Here is a 16,583-nt window from a genome sequence, read left to right as displayed (position 1 = left end):
TAACCAAATGTACACTTCTTAGGTTTTATAATTTCGCTGGGAGTGTCCAGGAACTTGACCACATGTAGAAGTATTGTTTCAACTGAAGTTGGACAGTGAACACAAAATCTTTTCATTCAGACTTCGGGTCTTCACATCGCTTTTGTAAATTATCATTTGTCTAAATCAGATTTAGCAGTAACTTCTACATTTTGTCCTAACCACCTATTTTTAACTCTGCGGCACCTACTGCAAAATTAGTTTACATCACATATAGCATACAAGTAAGGCCTAGAAAGGATTAAACAGATCTAAATTGTTCACTTGTTTTGAAAATTCCTTGAAGAACATTTTATAAGTTTATTTTTTTATCTTGCTTTTAAGTCACATGGTCATCTTTCACCTCAAGCTTTCCCAGCCCCTCTGAGTGAGATTCAGTCCTTTCTTGCAAGCTCCTGCCAACATCCTCTTCCATCCCATTCCCTCTGACTGACACTCTTTGATGACAGCCACTGCTTCATTAATGCAGCTCAGCCCTGATATCACAGATAGAACACATGCTCTTGTAATTCCAATGCAATAAATGCTGTTCAGTCATTACTTGAAGGCCTCCACCAACCCTGCTTGCAGCACTTTATGTGGCAGACTGAGTAACACTGAGAACACAAACATTTCATCATCCTCTTTCTCTGAATGCCCTCTTCACATGCTGTGGCCCGAGGCAGCAGCTGAGAGAGGGCACAGCTTGTTTAATAAACAAGCTGCATTATATATTCTTCCATACATTATAGAGAGGACAAAGGTCAGGGGAGTCGGGGCAGCCATAAGGTGACTCAATATATCTATGTCACGGGATTGATTTCACAAGAGAATTAGAAATCAATGCCTGGAGTTTAGGGGCTAAAAGCCTTTCACCTTTAGGTCACCAATTCATATCCCGCTCAGTTTGGTAGTGACTTAAGGCTGTTACCCTCTGAAGATTGTTTAATAAGAAGGTGTTTGATTGTATCTGTGTTTTATCATAGGCATTTGCTTGAATTTGCTCACATCACAATGATCAATTGTCCATAATTTAAAAAGCTCTTCCACAGCAGGAACCTTGTACTCCTAAGAGGGACCTTGGATCAAAAGGGTATGAATCCTGACCTACCTTCTCTCTGGGAAAATGGTTCCTTTGGATTAACAGTGAGCTTGTGTTAGGAATAAAGAGAGGACTTCAGGATGGAAAGATATCCATCTAATATATCGTAATTAAATCTCTCATAAATTGGCAGAAAATGTTCTTACTGTTTCTCTTTTAAATGAATAACAGGCTTTTAATTAACATTAATATTTTGACAGAAAGTTGACAGCTTGATTAAACAAAGAATGATTATATTTTCAACCTCTCAGCACAAGTATTTCTTCTTTCTAGTTCTACTCACAGGGAAAAGCACACAAACACTGACAATACTCCACATTTTTCCCACCTAGTTAGTACCACTCCACTTGAAGACTGAAGTCCTAAATTTAAAGAAAATGAATAAAATCAATATGGTCAAGCTGGAGCTCCATTGTATGGAAACACAGTATTATCACAAAAGCCCACTAGAATATTGCATATTTATAAGAAGCAGCCACAACATTTTATACTACAATGTTTTCACCCTACAGACAGCTTACAATGTAAGCCAACTAATCTTTTCCTCTGTCATTTTGACCACAGGGACTCACTGGAAAAAAAAAAAAAAAAAGGATTTCTTGTTCCCCACTACAAAAGTAGGAAAGTAGGCAGCTGTTTGGTCTTTTGGAAAATTATGGGTGAATAGCTGCTTTGTTTATCATGAGACATCCTCCTGAAGAGTGAGAATTAGGAAAAAAAAACAAGAAGAGAAAAAAACTTTAGGAGTGGTATATTTCATCTGCTTTAATTAGGAAACAATAAACAGCACATTATTACATATCACTTCCTCCATCTAAGCGTTCATTTAGGTCACATAAAACCCAAGAAACAGCTTCCTAAAGGCAAAAAGCTGAATCTGTTTTGCAGAGCAGTTAAACCTGTGATCTAATACGATTAACAGAATCATATGAGGAACATGTCTAGGCACATAGAACTTTTTGCTTGTCAAAAATAGAGTCTTTTACAGAAAATGTTTTAGTTATTTCTTCCGATGGAATAATACACCAGTTGTGAAAACAGAGAAGTAAAACAACCTCCAACAGAAATGACTTTCAAATCAGAAGCACATATGCCTTGATGGTGGGACAGCTTATTAGCATAATCAATAAACTGGCACATGTCCCAGAGGCATATAAACAGCTCCTAATGGGAACAAGACCATAAGTCAAAACCTGGACCAGAAACTATTGAGATATTTCCTACTTTCTTCTGGAATTTTTGTACAATCCACAGGCATCTTCATAAACATATGTAGCCAGACTATGAGAAATCAGGAAACTATTGGGTAACTCATTAGTGTCTTCTCCCTTCAACTAAACTGTTTGGGAAAAAACTCAGTAACAGCTGTCTTACAAAAATACAGTATATTAAGAGGAAAAAGCATGAAATTAAGCAAAAAACAATGGGGTTGAAAGGTTAACAAATGATGTGCCTGTATCACAAATAAGCCTTACCAAAAGTGTAGGATACACTGTGACTCACGGCAGTTCATTTCAATTCAAAATGAATCCCATTCAATTTCCTTTTAAACTTGCAAAGGCTTGAAGGGACCACTTCCCATGCTGTTTGAAAAGGCCAACATGTTTGACGGGGAACTGCCTAAACTCAGAATACCAAAAATAAGGCTTCTAGACTGTCTTGAAAGGTAAGACATTAAAAGAAGTTTCCCTTCTTCATATGACATGTTTTTAATTTAGATCTATCACCAGGCAGAGGTCACTGTGCTATAGAAATAGACTATTTAAAGTAAAAATGATTCTGTCTCTTATCCCACTATGTGTCTGAAACCACAAGACTATTCATGTCTGCTTCTGACTTTACTTACCCTGATTTGACTTGAGTCAGCGTATGAAAACCTGAACCAAACAGTCATTTCTATCCACAGCATGATCTATTGTACAAATAGTATGCTATCCTCATGTTAGTAAGATACACAATTTTTTCCTAATTAGATTAGGGAACCAGGGACATTATTTTATCTCCAACTTTGAGATGAAGACTTTAGATCTTAAAGTATGTAAGTTCTTTTATATTTAAGCTTTTTATATACTACAGAGTTACTAGAATTCTCTGCAAAAGAATGTGATTCACTGGGGTTTAAGTATACAACAACAGTCAAAAATAAGCATTTAAATGGTTTCAGGAAACTAAAACGTATGAAATAAGCAAACTGAGGATGCAAGTAACATAAAACCCTCCCAGTGATGTTCCTGTTGCCTTTTTCTGTTCTCGTTTAGCATGCAATTAACAAATACACTACTTCCTCTCTGCTAACAGCCTAAGGAGCTTAAGCTGTTAATAGTGCTAGCAATGAATGACTTGAGTGGTACAACAATCCTGTCTTTATCTTTAAAATGACAACACGTGGGTAATTTACAACCCCCCTAATTCTTTTACAATCACTGGTCAAACGCACTGTGACCAATCCAACTCTGCAAGATCACATGAGGAAAGAAATTACTGTACATAGAATCACATTATGCACCTTCACACTACACTGTCAGCCCAAATGCCTTGAAGTTGCTCAAACTGAGATAGCAACTGAGTTCACATCATATACCTCAGTGTTTGTGAAAGAAACCTCTTAAATGACTCTACAAATGTTTCCTTTTTGCTATTCAAAGCTCAGACTGGTGTACAGATACACAATGCGTCTTTTTTTTGTTTGTTTGTTCACTAAGAAAATAATACAGAAGAACCTGAGAGTGTCTGATTGAAAAAAGAATTCCCTCTCCAATTTTGCATATTTATATTTTCCAATATAAAACCTATTCCATCTTAATAACATTAATATTCAGTTCATTATTTCACATGATTGAAGATCTACCACATTTGGCTTGATTTGGATGAGGCTAATGGCAATCAGAAAGACTCTAAGAAAAATAGATAGGACCTATTTTTATGACAGAATTTAGACTTTTAAATTGGCTAAATGCAAGCTATTTAAGTATCTACTAAAAGTATTTTTCAAACACAGAGTATTAACTGATTACACATTTAGGAAAAATTTCAGCTTATCATCACTAGAATTTGTGCTAATAGCAATAAGTTATAGGTTAGGGTCCAGAACCCAGGCTATTGTTCAAACACAATAGAGAGTATTATCCCTATCTCAAAGAGATAAATCAAAATGGTCACAATTTTTTGTAGTCCAATCTACCATTAAACTGTTTACATATATATAATACCTGGAAATTTCTGCTTGACAGACCAACAGTTTGTACACACCAGTATTTGAAACCCAAAAATTGAGACAGGCAGCAATTCAACTGGTCCAGTTACCAGATGTGCAGTTCCAGCAACCAGGACATAAACTGGTCATACAACGACTTTAGCCTTGGACTACTGAACAGAAGGTGATGAAGCATCTCTAATGAACTGGCTCACTCTGTGTCTTTCCAAAGCAAACACAGCCAACTCTGAGTTGTTATCTTCTTATGCATCACCTCTGAGCATTACTGCAGATGTGGAATAGAAATAACATCTGCTGAACTCACTCTGCAAAAAACAATTAGCTGTTAACTGAAGCCCACAGAAGAATCCACCTGTTGCCATCACAGACACTTACCCAACAGGGCATTGCGCCCGTTGTCATCTGGCAGGAATCTTTTATCCACAGCACACACTAACACGTGATCAGGTAAGTTTGGTGACTTCGCACCAACAAGTAAAAACCCAGATGGCACCTCAATATGTTCATTGGAAATTGAAACCAGTCTCAAATCTTTACCAGCCTGGCAGAAACCTAGAAAAAAAAATCAATGCAACTTATTTTAAGTTGATAAGACTTTTTTTTTTGTTTAATGCTCACACTTGTCTTCATTAAAGGCCTTCCTATATTTTAATGGAAAACAAGGTCTTACCTTCTAAAATCAAAGGCATACTAAAAGCTTATTTTCTTCCCTGCCTTTTGGTCAGACATAAAGATTCTACCAGTACAATAAGCCAAAAAAAATCTGAAAATGTACAGTGAAGTTTCTTTTGATGATATTTTGCAAACTACATATTTAAGGAAATATTCCCTAATATTATCATAACTTAGGTCAGATATGCAAAAATTGACATAATAATTCTCAATATCTGGTGAATTTCACTGGCTTTTCCTTGTTCTTGAATATTTTTTTTTACAGCTACATAAAATTAGGTACACTTTAAACAGAAAAAAGTGATGATAAAGAAATAAGAAATATCACATTCATTTTAGCAAGTGCCATGTCTGCAAACTGGACCTTTTAAAGGTTGTGGTGCCTAAGAGAACAGAAGTTCTGTCCTTGTGCAAGGCATTCTAACAAATGCTTCTCTGACACATTGAACAAAGACCCTGTCAAATATAAGAGCAAGTGAGAGCAATCCAGCTTTCTCTGGCAGGTAATGAACACTGACAGTTTTAGGATTTCTGTATCATATAGATTATCTCATTCTGACGAATGAGGGGAAATGGCCTCAATCCTACCCTTTTCATTAGGGCAAAGGCTTCTGACAGCATGGTTGTTTTACCATCAGTAGTGCAACATCCTTCTGGGGGAGGCTTCATCTGGTAAGGAACAGGAGGACTACTTGATTCTGAGCCTTCTTCTTCCTCCTCTTCTTCTTCTTCTTCCTCATTATCTGCTCTGCTGCCTGCTACAAATTATCATAGCATAAATGACTCAGACAACAGAAAATGCTGGCAACAAACCTATGAATGAACAGGGTGACCCAGTTACAGAAAGTACTACAGCAAGCTGGATTCTCTCCTCTTGACAATGACTTTACTCTTGCCAGCTCTTGAAATTCATTGTTTCCTTAAAGCTCCACCTTCCAGTCATGCTTATAATAGAATATCTTTCATCAAAAAAATAAAGCTGTTAGCTTGTGTGCAAAAGAAGTTCAGAAGTGTGACTCAACTGTACCTGAGAAAGTAAAACACATTAAAAGGTAAATGTAAAGAAACCTCAACTTATTAATTTTAAAAATCTCTTTATTTTAAGCTAACCACACAGTTTTTAGAGGCCTAACTTCTAGTGTTTGAACTCTTGCTGATCACAACAGTGTAACTGCATCCTTTATTCAGAATATTAACAGCCAATAAAACCCAAAGTCATTACTTCTTAGCCCTTCAGAACATCCTGGCTACAGCCCAAATACAGATTTTATTAATTAGGTATTGACCATGTCCTTGATTTTGTACAGGAAACTGAAAAAATGGTTCATACTTGAAACTAGGTGCACCACGGATGATACCATGATAAGAACACCTAATTCTCAGGCCGTCTGTGTCCTGCCAGAATCCAGAGCTCTGTGTAACGCACTGACACTCCCTGTACAATGTCAAGGAAAGGCAGATGTCCAGGACGATGACTCACAGCAGCCTGTGCATGGACTGTGCTAGTCTAGAAGGCAATATGAAGGCAATACTGAATGCTGGAGAGGAATACAGGATGTAAGCTTCATTTTGAGAGGGCTTTAGGTGTATATTTAGGTGCATATTTAGGTGCGTGTTTCATCTAGCCCTTCAGCTAGAGGCTGCTTCTTTCCTTCTCTCCACCCACAGAACAATGGTTTTTTCATGCATGATACAACAGCTCCAGCAAAACATGGTGACCAACTACTCCATCCCCTTTTATGGATCAGATACAGTCATGGCAAATGAGACAAATGTGGTGAGCAGAGGAGTGCAACTAAATGGTAAATGGGCAGAACACTTCTATGGACAGGAGCGAGGAAATTTTACATAGCACAGATACAGGGCACAAGCATTAAGTGAACCCAGTGGGGTTTATGTCTTAAGCTTATAAGCTTCTATGTGTCTGTAGGAACATGCCTGCAGCAAACACAACACAAAGAGCTTTCACTGGCAAAATTGAGTGGTGAAGAGCTGCAGGTGTTTGAGGATCAGCAGGAAGCCAAATATCTGTTTGTACTTGGGCAAGTACAAGAGGAGTCAGCCACTGACATCATTCTGTTGATCCAGTTATCAGTCGTGAAACAAAAATGATGAAACACAGTGCAATGACCTTCCAAAGCTCAGTGTCAACTGGACAAGTCTCTTTGCTTCAAATGACTTTGGATTAGGCACTCAGATACCCAGAGTGTACCATCAAGGATTTATCTTTTTCCTGAGACCCTCCTCAGAATATCCTTTTATTTTATTAACAAATTATTGTACAATCAGCTAGACAAATACTACAGCATAAATAAGAACTAGGGAGGAGACAAAAGAATGTAAACCTGTAGTTTGAAGATTTGTCTGTAAAGGTCATTAAGACATATACCCAACCTAGAAGAGCATTTCAAGTGTATGTTTACTTTAAGTATCTGTTCATCAAGCTCCAGTCCTGGTGCACACAACTAAGAACGCTAAACAAAACTGTTTTAACAGCATGGTCTAAAGACAAAAATGCTGCAAGTAATGAAGGGAAAAGTGAAGCTCTCCATCTTTGCTATTTAAGTAAAGGGTAAATTATGTGTTATGACTTGACCTTGGCTAACATCCAAATGTAATGGAAAAGGGCTGAATCTGGCTCTTCTGTCCTTACCCACACTCCCAGGCATGAAGTTCCTTCCTTCCTTCCTCTTTGTGCCAGCTCTGACACTCACTGGAGCCTTTACTGAGCCATCCCAGCTTGCTAAACCAGCAAAACACTGAGTAAGCAAACAAAAGTGACCAATTTTTTTTTGCTGGGTTTATGCTTTAAATCAGCATAGTGGAAGATCCAAAAGATGCCAAAATTGATGAAAAGAGAGAAAATGGGGACATATGGAATGAGAACAACAGGATATGGGTATTTCCCCTTTGGACACTGGTAAACTGCGAGGTTTGTTCAACCATAACAGGTGATTTAAGAAAGAGACTAAAAATAGAAGTGGAGAGTAAGAAATAAGAGAGCTACATCACTTTCAGTTCAAAAGTGGAAAGAGCAAATACATACAAAAGCATGAGCATGAGCTGCCACATGTAAAGGGCAACATTAGGGTTTCTGCTGCTTGTTTTTAAAACAAGACCTGCAGTTTATGCTTCCATTTTACTTTTAAAGCAGGGCCTCTTCAAAGCACTCAAAAAACTTCAAAGAAAAAGAAAAACACAACTTCAAAATTTCAAAGAAAGTTTGTATGTGTCTGTTCCACATTGTTCTTAAACAACCTGAAATGAAAAAATAATCAAGTACTCAAAACCAGGGACAAGATGACGGCAAAAGTGGACTCAGAACCCCAGTCCTCATATTGTATGTTACAGAACTAGGCAGTCAGATGATATACCTCCGTGAAATCAACAGCCATTCTGTGAAGATTTTGTCCATATTTTATTGAATTTAAATTTTTTCACAGCTATCATAAACCTCATTGTTTGCTTAAGAAAGTCATTTTAAGTTCTTACAGAGGATTTATTAGACCTTTATGTTATATTGTTGTGATTAAGACACTTCACATGGAAAATTCTTGTCTCCTTAATGTATCATTTAAATGTAAGTAAAGTTCTGCAAATACAACTTCTAATAACTGGCAATCCAGTCCACAGGTTGCATTTGCAGTTTACATGGCAATAACTGGGCAAGCAGAGATATTCAAGGAATCTAAATCTGTTAAAGCCAAAAAACCTTGCCTTCTATTGCAAAGAGTTCTTAATGCACATTCCTAGAAAGGCCCAGGAACATCCAGACCACTTACTGGCATTTGCAGATATGTTCTGCAACCAAAAAATGCTAAGAAAATAAAGATGAGTTTAGAAGACCCTCTTTAGAAACGTACAACCAGTGAGACCACAGCAAACTGCAGGCTTTTTGATAAAATGAAAAATCTAGAGGTTTGTTTAAATAATGATAACGTTTTTGGAGTAATTTAAGCACTACATGAATTTGCCAGGTCTGGAGATGAGAGGGAACACATAATAATAAAAAGGAAAAAAACAAAAAAACCCAAACAAACAAACAAAACAAAAAAAACCAAACAAACACCAGAATGAAAGAAAACATACTATTATTGGAGCCAAGGAGATCTGACATGTCTAAACCAACTCTGATGAATGTGGTACTTTTAATTTACATAGCTACAAATAATCTTATAGATTAATACAATTGCATAAATTACTTTAAAGGCATACATTTACAATATGCCTGGGTTTTTTTCAAATCTAGAACGTGTAGACTTGAAAACAATATTCACTGAAGTATTTTTTTAAAAGAACCTGAGGGTGCTGGTTGACAGTACCTGAACATGAGCCAGCAGTGTGCCCAGGTGGTCAAGGCCAATGGCATCCTGGCCTGGATCAGGGACAGCGTGTCCAGCAGGACCAACCAGGGCACTGATCATCCCTCTGTACTCGGCACTGGTGAAGCCACACCTTGAATGGTGTGTTCAGTTCTGGGCCCCTCAGTACAAGAAAGACATTGAGGTGCTGGAACGTGTCCAGGGAAGGGCAACAGAGCCTGGTGAAGTGTCTGGAGCACAAGTCTGATGAGGAGCAGCTGAGGGAGCTGGGATTCTTTATTCTGGAGAAAAGGAGGCTCAGGGGGGACCTTGTTGCTCTTTACAACTACCTGAAAGGAGGTTGCCTTCAGGTGGGGGTCAGCCTCTCCTGCCAGGTAACTAATCATAGGACAAGAGGAAATGGCCTCAAGCTGCAGAGGGGAGGTTCAGTTTGGACATCAGGAAGAATTTTTTCACTGAAACCATGGTTAACCACTGGAATAGGCTCCCCAGAAATGTGGTGGAGTCACTATCCCTGGAGGTGGTCAAGAAACAAGTGGACATGGAAACGGTTTAGTTGACATAGTGGTGTTCAGTCAAAGGACCTGATGATCTTGGAGGTCTTTTCCAACCTTAATGATTCTAAGATTCTATTGTATGATTCTATTTTAGGCATAAACTATCACAACAGATATGTAATGATATTAGGCTAGTATCTCTGGCTAGGTACTTTTTTTCTGGTTTAGATTGTCGTTTAAGTATCAAAAGAAGACAGAAGAAAGTTTTTCAAACAAAAAATATAAACCCATAAACAACAAGTTACAACAGGTGGTTGATAAAGCGTAAAAACCATTTCTGATTTTTTTCTTAAACTCACTATACACTCAGTTTTAAGGCTCTCTAGATAAATGTTGATATTCTAACATCATCACAGACAAATTTGCAAAAATCAGCTTTATTTACCAATGGCTGGTTTTGCTGCCAAATGCTGCTTTGAACATGTATAATATGTTATCAGTCCACGAAATGGAAAGCCAGAACACTTGGCTCGCATTGACCCACTGCCCTACCTTGTCTCTATTTATATCATGTCTATCTGACCACATGGAAACACTTGCTGTACTGAGGCCCAAGGGGTAGCTGTGACCAAGGATAGTCCGAGCGTATCCCCATGTCAGAGCGCCAGTGCGAAGGCAAGACAGCACTGAGAGGGGAGGTCGGGGGCTTGCACAAGGATTTCTCTCTTTCAGAGTATAGGGATTTGTGTAGTTGGAAGGGGAAAATTCAATTTATGACAAGGCTGCAGTACATGAGACCAGCTTTCAAACCTCCCCCACATGAGGAACAAACTAGGAAACACTCTATTACAGGTCCCTTCAGAGCTCCCCTTGTCCGGAACTTTTGTGAAAGGAATATTCTCTGCCAGGCTGTTACGAGACTTTCAATTACAATTCAATTCTGTTTCCCTTAACTACAAAGAAAACAGAATCAGCCCCTCAAGTTTTGGAAAGTTCTTTGAAAGCCTTGAAAGAGAGAAGTTACAGAAGTGTGAAATTGCAGTTCTGTTCCTGAACAATGAATCTGCTCCTGTGGCACCTTTCCCAACTGATGTCATAATCAATTTTGTGACATCACAGTTGGTTGCCATGGGAGATTTTATGAAATCCTTATGGGGAAGGGTTTGATAGAAGGATCCCTTTTTGTAGGGAAAAAGCAGCATATATATTTAAGCAAATAATGTATATTAATTAATATGTCCTATATTAGCAAAAAAAAAGATAAAAGATAATAAAGAGGAAATTACAAATGATGTGTGAGCAGATTTTTTTTTCCTAGGAATGTCTTCTCAGCTATTACCATAAGGTAATAGCAAAGAGTTTAATCTATGTAAACTACTTTTACTGCTTCTTGGCCTGATGTGTGTGTGTTTGTGTGTGTTACTGTGGATTGTTAGCCATTATGCATTTCTCACTACATCTGTAGCAAAGTACGACAGGGATGCAGACATGGACAGAAGACATGAAACATCATCCTCATGCAAGAAATTACTAAATAATCAAATTATTAAATATAACCTTGCACCAACATGCCAACATTATGCACACACCAGTAAACTCACTGGAAACCATGAGACCACTACATATAAGAACACACCAAACACCAAATTGTATCCTGAGATTGCTTATCAGATACATCCAGTTCACTTGAATTATACTACTTCAAAAAAAAAAAAAAAAAAAAAAAAAAGGAAAAAGAAAAAAGAACAAATGAAACTCAGAAAGGAGGCTTCTCTAAACACAGACACAAATTCAGTGAGAAATCCAATCTGTTAAATACTAACTCATGCAGGGTTTGTGAGAGTGCACATCCTACATTTTTACCTTTGCAGCCACAGAGTAAGTACAAATACTATGCCCAAAGTAATTAAAAACAATCTCAAAAGCTAAAAAATATTTCTGCTGAATTTATACATATTGAAAGTGTCTTAGCATGTCTGTTTTATAAATCTATCATGCCTTTACTCTCATTTACTGCATAAATTTCAGCAGTACAGGATACATTATAGGATAACAGATTTATGTTCCAAATCTCTAAAGACTTCTTCATTTAATGGAACAATTTCTAGTACTTCAATTTCAGCATACAGATAAATCTGAGCAAGCAAGTGGCCTAATTTTGTCAGAATAAAAGACAATGCAGTTTTTATTTTTAACCCAATTCTAATACATATATATATGTTGAATAAAAAAGAAAACAAATAAAAACTTATGTTTTTCCATATTATGATTTGAAATGTGCATGCTGAGCCTTGGGAGAGCAAACAGCAGAATTATCTTTGAACCAGAAACAGAAATTCCATTATTTCCTACCTTCCAGTGATGACAGTTGCTGTTCAGCTTCCAAATACAACTGAGAAAAGATTGGTCTGGGAACTAAGTTGTTTGAGCGGAGAGAGGCCTCAATAGAATTATGCAACACTTCTTCAAACCGTGTTGTCTTGAGCTGACCAGCGTAAGAATTTCCCATCTTCTCAAAAAAAAAAAATAGTAAAAGAGACAAGAAGAAAAGAAAAAAAAAATTACAATTTAAGCACTCAGAACTCAATCACTGCACGCTGATGTCAGGCTCAACATTTCTCATGAAAGAGAGACGCTTCATTGTCCACAAAGAAAGGCAAAGGAAAAGAACATTGACTGCAGCAGTCACTGAGCAGATCCTGCTGGTAAATTACAGGAAGTTATCTAAAAGTAACAGCTTTCTGTAATTTGGCAGAAAGGCAGCAAGCTTTGTCACCTTGAAAATGTGGCTAGAAATCTGATTCAAGCAATTCCTTGGTTTATATTGCAATTGACTAGGTGCATTTTCAGTAGTCAGAAATCTATTGTTAAACAGCCTTTCTGTTTTAAATTATTTGAACATAATAAATATTACAGGATCTGGGCAATAGCACAGTTTTGTGTATTAATCTTTGCATGGTCCATAATGGCTGAACACTCTGGGTAAAGCAATTCCACATATGTTTTAGAGGTGCTATCTCGTAAATAATGTAGCAACTGCTGTAACTCAGAGATTATAAAATGTAAAAACTTTCTTTTCACCCCAAACAGTATCTTTCCCTGTAAACATGTATTTGTGGTGGGTTTTGTTTTTTTTTAATTTGTTAGAATGAGAGTATCAATTATCTATTTGATATTGCATTTATTTATTAGGACTTTACCTTTAGCGAAACCATATCATTTACTCATTCTGTCATTGAGCACACAGTCTATTCCAGCTCAATATCCCACATACTTAACTGCTGCCTACTTTCCACACGGAACACAGTGAACTGGTATAGCCAAAAGCCATGTCAGCTTTCTTTTCCTATTACAAAGCAGCTCTTGCCCTGGGCCCCATGTCCTTTCCCTCCTCAAGTAACTGTGAATAGAAAGCATGAAATGCTTCCTGTTTGTAGCAGTAATTCCTAAACACTGAACAGCTCCTCCTCGGCACAGGGTACTGCTTGGGAAATTAGCCTGTTGGGAAGCATCCTGTAGGAATCAGTCAAGCAAAAGGAAAACTACTGTGAAACCACATACTGCTCTTCGTGGAAAAAGAGGTTTGAAAGGAACAACATAAAAAGTTGTTGATTTGAATATCTTTTTATGACTTTTTAAAGCATATTTTACATATATGATCGTATTTTTGTATACTTATATCATGTTGATACTGTATAGAGAGAAGTGTTAATACTACGTGATATAACACTGATATAATATGCATATAATATTAATAGAAGCGCAGTAAGAATTATACAACAATGCAGGCAATATTTAAGAAGATGATATGGATTAAAAGGAAGCATTACTGACAAAAATATTCATGTATATACACAAAATCAAACAGAAAGTTGCAGTGAGTAGTACTGATGTATCCACCTGGTGAAGGGCAAATGAGAAGCTGCAGAACCTGTAAGTGATGTTCACTGTCAATACGGAAGTCAGGATGCATCTTCTCTTCCAACACAGAAAGCACATTACAGTTCCCTTTCCACGCTGATAGGAACCCTCTGCTGCTTTTGTTTTAAGTACTGCTCCCCTGTACACCAAATACAGCTGAAGACAATGAGGAAAGCATGACATCAGCAGTGTCCTTAACAAGCTTTATCAGAGGTGTATGCAGGAAAACCAAGGTCAGGCTCTGAAATTAATTATATTAAATGCTGTTTCTACACAAAAGCACTAGAAGTTGTTTAGTTCTAATTCTAATCCATCTTTCAACCACTATCAGACTTTGTTACACTGATGTTTTTATATGTAATGTAACAAGGACAAATAATTATCAAACGCCCGACAGATACCCATTTAATTCTTTGTTCTTTTAAATTCTTTCCCATACTATGAACTCATATTTTCTCCTGTTACATTGCAGGATCTGCAGGCTCAGGGACCCATCTCTATCAGGGGCAGGCACAATGTGGTTCTACATGACTCATCAACACAGTCTTGAGAGTCCAGAATGAAGACCAAAAAAAAAAAAGGTATAAACATGCTCTCAACATGTTAGCATCTGAAGTTACACTTTCAGGAATAGAATGAGCATTCAGCTATCATCTATTCCACACACTTTTTTATATTGACTGCTTTATTTAAATACAGAGCCAAAACATGAAAAACTGAGATAACATCCAAAAGACTTTTTGCACTTAAAAAAACCCCACTCATACAATACAAAGGGAATATCCAAAGGTTTGACTGCAGTAGCAGAGGCTTGTCTTAAAAAGGGCTAGATTCTAGCAGTTCTGAACATGACCATGCAAAGCAGACTAGTCTACCTGATTTTCAAACTTATTTACTTCTTGAAATGATCTATTAAAATATGTGAAAGATATGGAGTTTTGAAATGCATCCAGAGTGAGACAAATCACTCTGAGACAGCTCAAAAGCATTGTCAGATGAATAGACGTGTGGACTGCTTTACACAATAAAGGCTAAGTTACTCTACTCATCACTATCTGGATCTAATTGCAGTGAATCAGAAACCACTATAATATTTCTGTTTATAAACTCCATTCCACAGACACAGTCAGCTTTTATTCTGTATAGTTTATTAGGAAAAGAAACAGAGACACTATTTACAGGGATTTAACAGGCTTGCTCAAGATTTATAGAGCATGCTAGTGTTCAAAACAGAAACTCTGTATTTAACCCCAAGGATGGCAGAAACCAGCATCTTATCAATGTGATGTTACAGATAAGCAATCAGTTAAGATTAAACTATTTGTGCAAGAGGCAGGTCCTGAAATCCTTTGCAACACAAGCATGTTTGTTTATCCATTGGGGTGCTAATTTAATTCTGTGAATGGGTTGATAAATGAAGCAAAAACAGCTTTTTGGATTTGTAAGCTCCTGTGTACTTGTACAATCACAGTATAAAACCAATCACAAATCCAAGAACCTATTTTGGAATATGTGATAAGTATTTTATAGCCGTTTTTTAGCAAGAAACATACACCACTGGAAACGGAAAACTGGCATTGCAGGAGGATTTTTGCCAGCATCAGCCTTTGCTGTTCAGAGTCCCAATGACTCTTAGTTGCAGCAGAAATTATTTCTCCAATGCAAGCAAGGGGGAAGCCATTTCCCCCTAACTCTGTGATGGTTGTCATCCCCTCTTTTCTTTAAAGCTGCACAGACTGTGGTATCTGAATTGTCAGCTGCTGTCTCTGTGGCATCAGGAAGCACAGCTTTGAGTCCTATGTCCCTGCTTCAATGAACACAGCGTCCCCAGCCCAGATTTCTGTCTCTCCTGGATACAAGTGGGTAGCACAGGCTAAACTTTAAAATGCTTGTGAAATTCCAAGACATGAAAGTAGATGGTGACCAGATCTATCAAAAATAAAAACAAACCAAAACCACACTGACACAAAAAGGATGGCCCTCAACCCCATCTACTGATAAATCAAAGGGCACCTCCCTATCACATCATCAGTTTCCATGGAGAGCATGCAGGGAAAAATACTTGCCAATATAAAGAGGATAAAAAAGGGAAAAGGTTGGACCTGGAAAAGCTGCATAAAAGTATAATAAAAAGACAAAAACCACTCTGAGCAACTTGGAAGCCTAAGAAGCAATTGCAGATACAAATGAAGCAGGTCAGGCCAATGCCTTAGAAGCCTAAGCTGGCAAACAGAGCTGCCAAGTCCAGACATCTGAAAATGAGAGCAGAAGTGTGTTAGTCATGAAAGGCAACATTCTTAGAACTCCAAACAAGGAACTGTCAGGACTCTTGTGAAAACAGGGATTACGTGACTAACAAAAGTAGGGATCTTCTTAAGGGTTAATGTCTGTCACACATAGAGTCAACTTCAAGTTCAGTTGCAGTTCAACTAGTCAGGGTTTGAAAAAACCTGCACTATTCCGCTATGAGCCTGTGTTCCAGCTGCTGTGATTTAGAAAAGGAGTTCCCTCAGCCACAAGGGCAATACCTACATCAAAAGCAGGATAGTGACTGGTCCCGGTAACAGACAGTGATCATCAACAGCAGGAGGGGACACAGTCCCATCACCCAGATCTTGGAGGGAGATCTTTTGCACAGTGAAACAAAGAGGGTGACACACTAGTGACTTCTTAGTTGCAGTGAGGAGCATTAGGGTTTTTGTGAAGACTGAAGATTTGGCACAGCAATTCTGGACAAATTTATCCTATACCTAGGACAGACTGGGTATCCTAAGGAATGCTTTAGAGCATGGAAAGTAATCCAGGGCTTTTGACAACTCCCATTGAAATAGACTTAC

At 37.7% G+C, this 16,583-nt stretch overlaps 1 protein-coding gene across 3 annotated transcripts in view; it reads right to left on the bottom strand.

Moving 5' to 3' along the window:
* Window positions 1-16,583, bottom strand: part of GREB1 (growth regulating estrogen receptor binding 1) — a 93,040-nt gene that overhangs the window by 43,500 nt on the left and 32,957 nt on the right. For all 3 annotated transcript variants that reach the window (XM_050315274.1, XM_050315276.1, XM_050315277.1), the window contains 3 exons: window positions 12,178-12,334; window positions 5,639-5,764; window positions 4,710-4,886 (listed from right to left, as the gene is read on the bottom strand). In XM_050315274.1, coding sequence (XP_050171231.1) covers window positions 4,710-4,886; window positions 5,639-5,764; window positions 12,178-12,334 — 460 coding nt within the window. The remainder of the gene's footprint in view (window positions 1-4,709; window positions 4,887-5,638; window positions 5,765-12,177; window positions 12,335-16,583) is intronic.

Source organism: Myiozetetes cayanensis, unplaced genomic scaffold, assembly GCF_022539395.1.
Source record: "Myiozetetes cayanensis isolate MyiCay16 unplaced genomic scaffold, myiCay2020 scf2-11, whole genome shotgun sequence".
In the NCBI taxonomy this organism is placed as follows: Eukaryota; Metazoa; Chordata; class Aves; order Passeriformes; family Tyrannidae; genus Myiozetetes; species Myiozetetes cayanensis.
The sequence above is the reverse complement of the archived record's forward strand: the minus strand, read 5'-3'. Positions and strand labels throughout refer to the sequence as shown.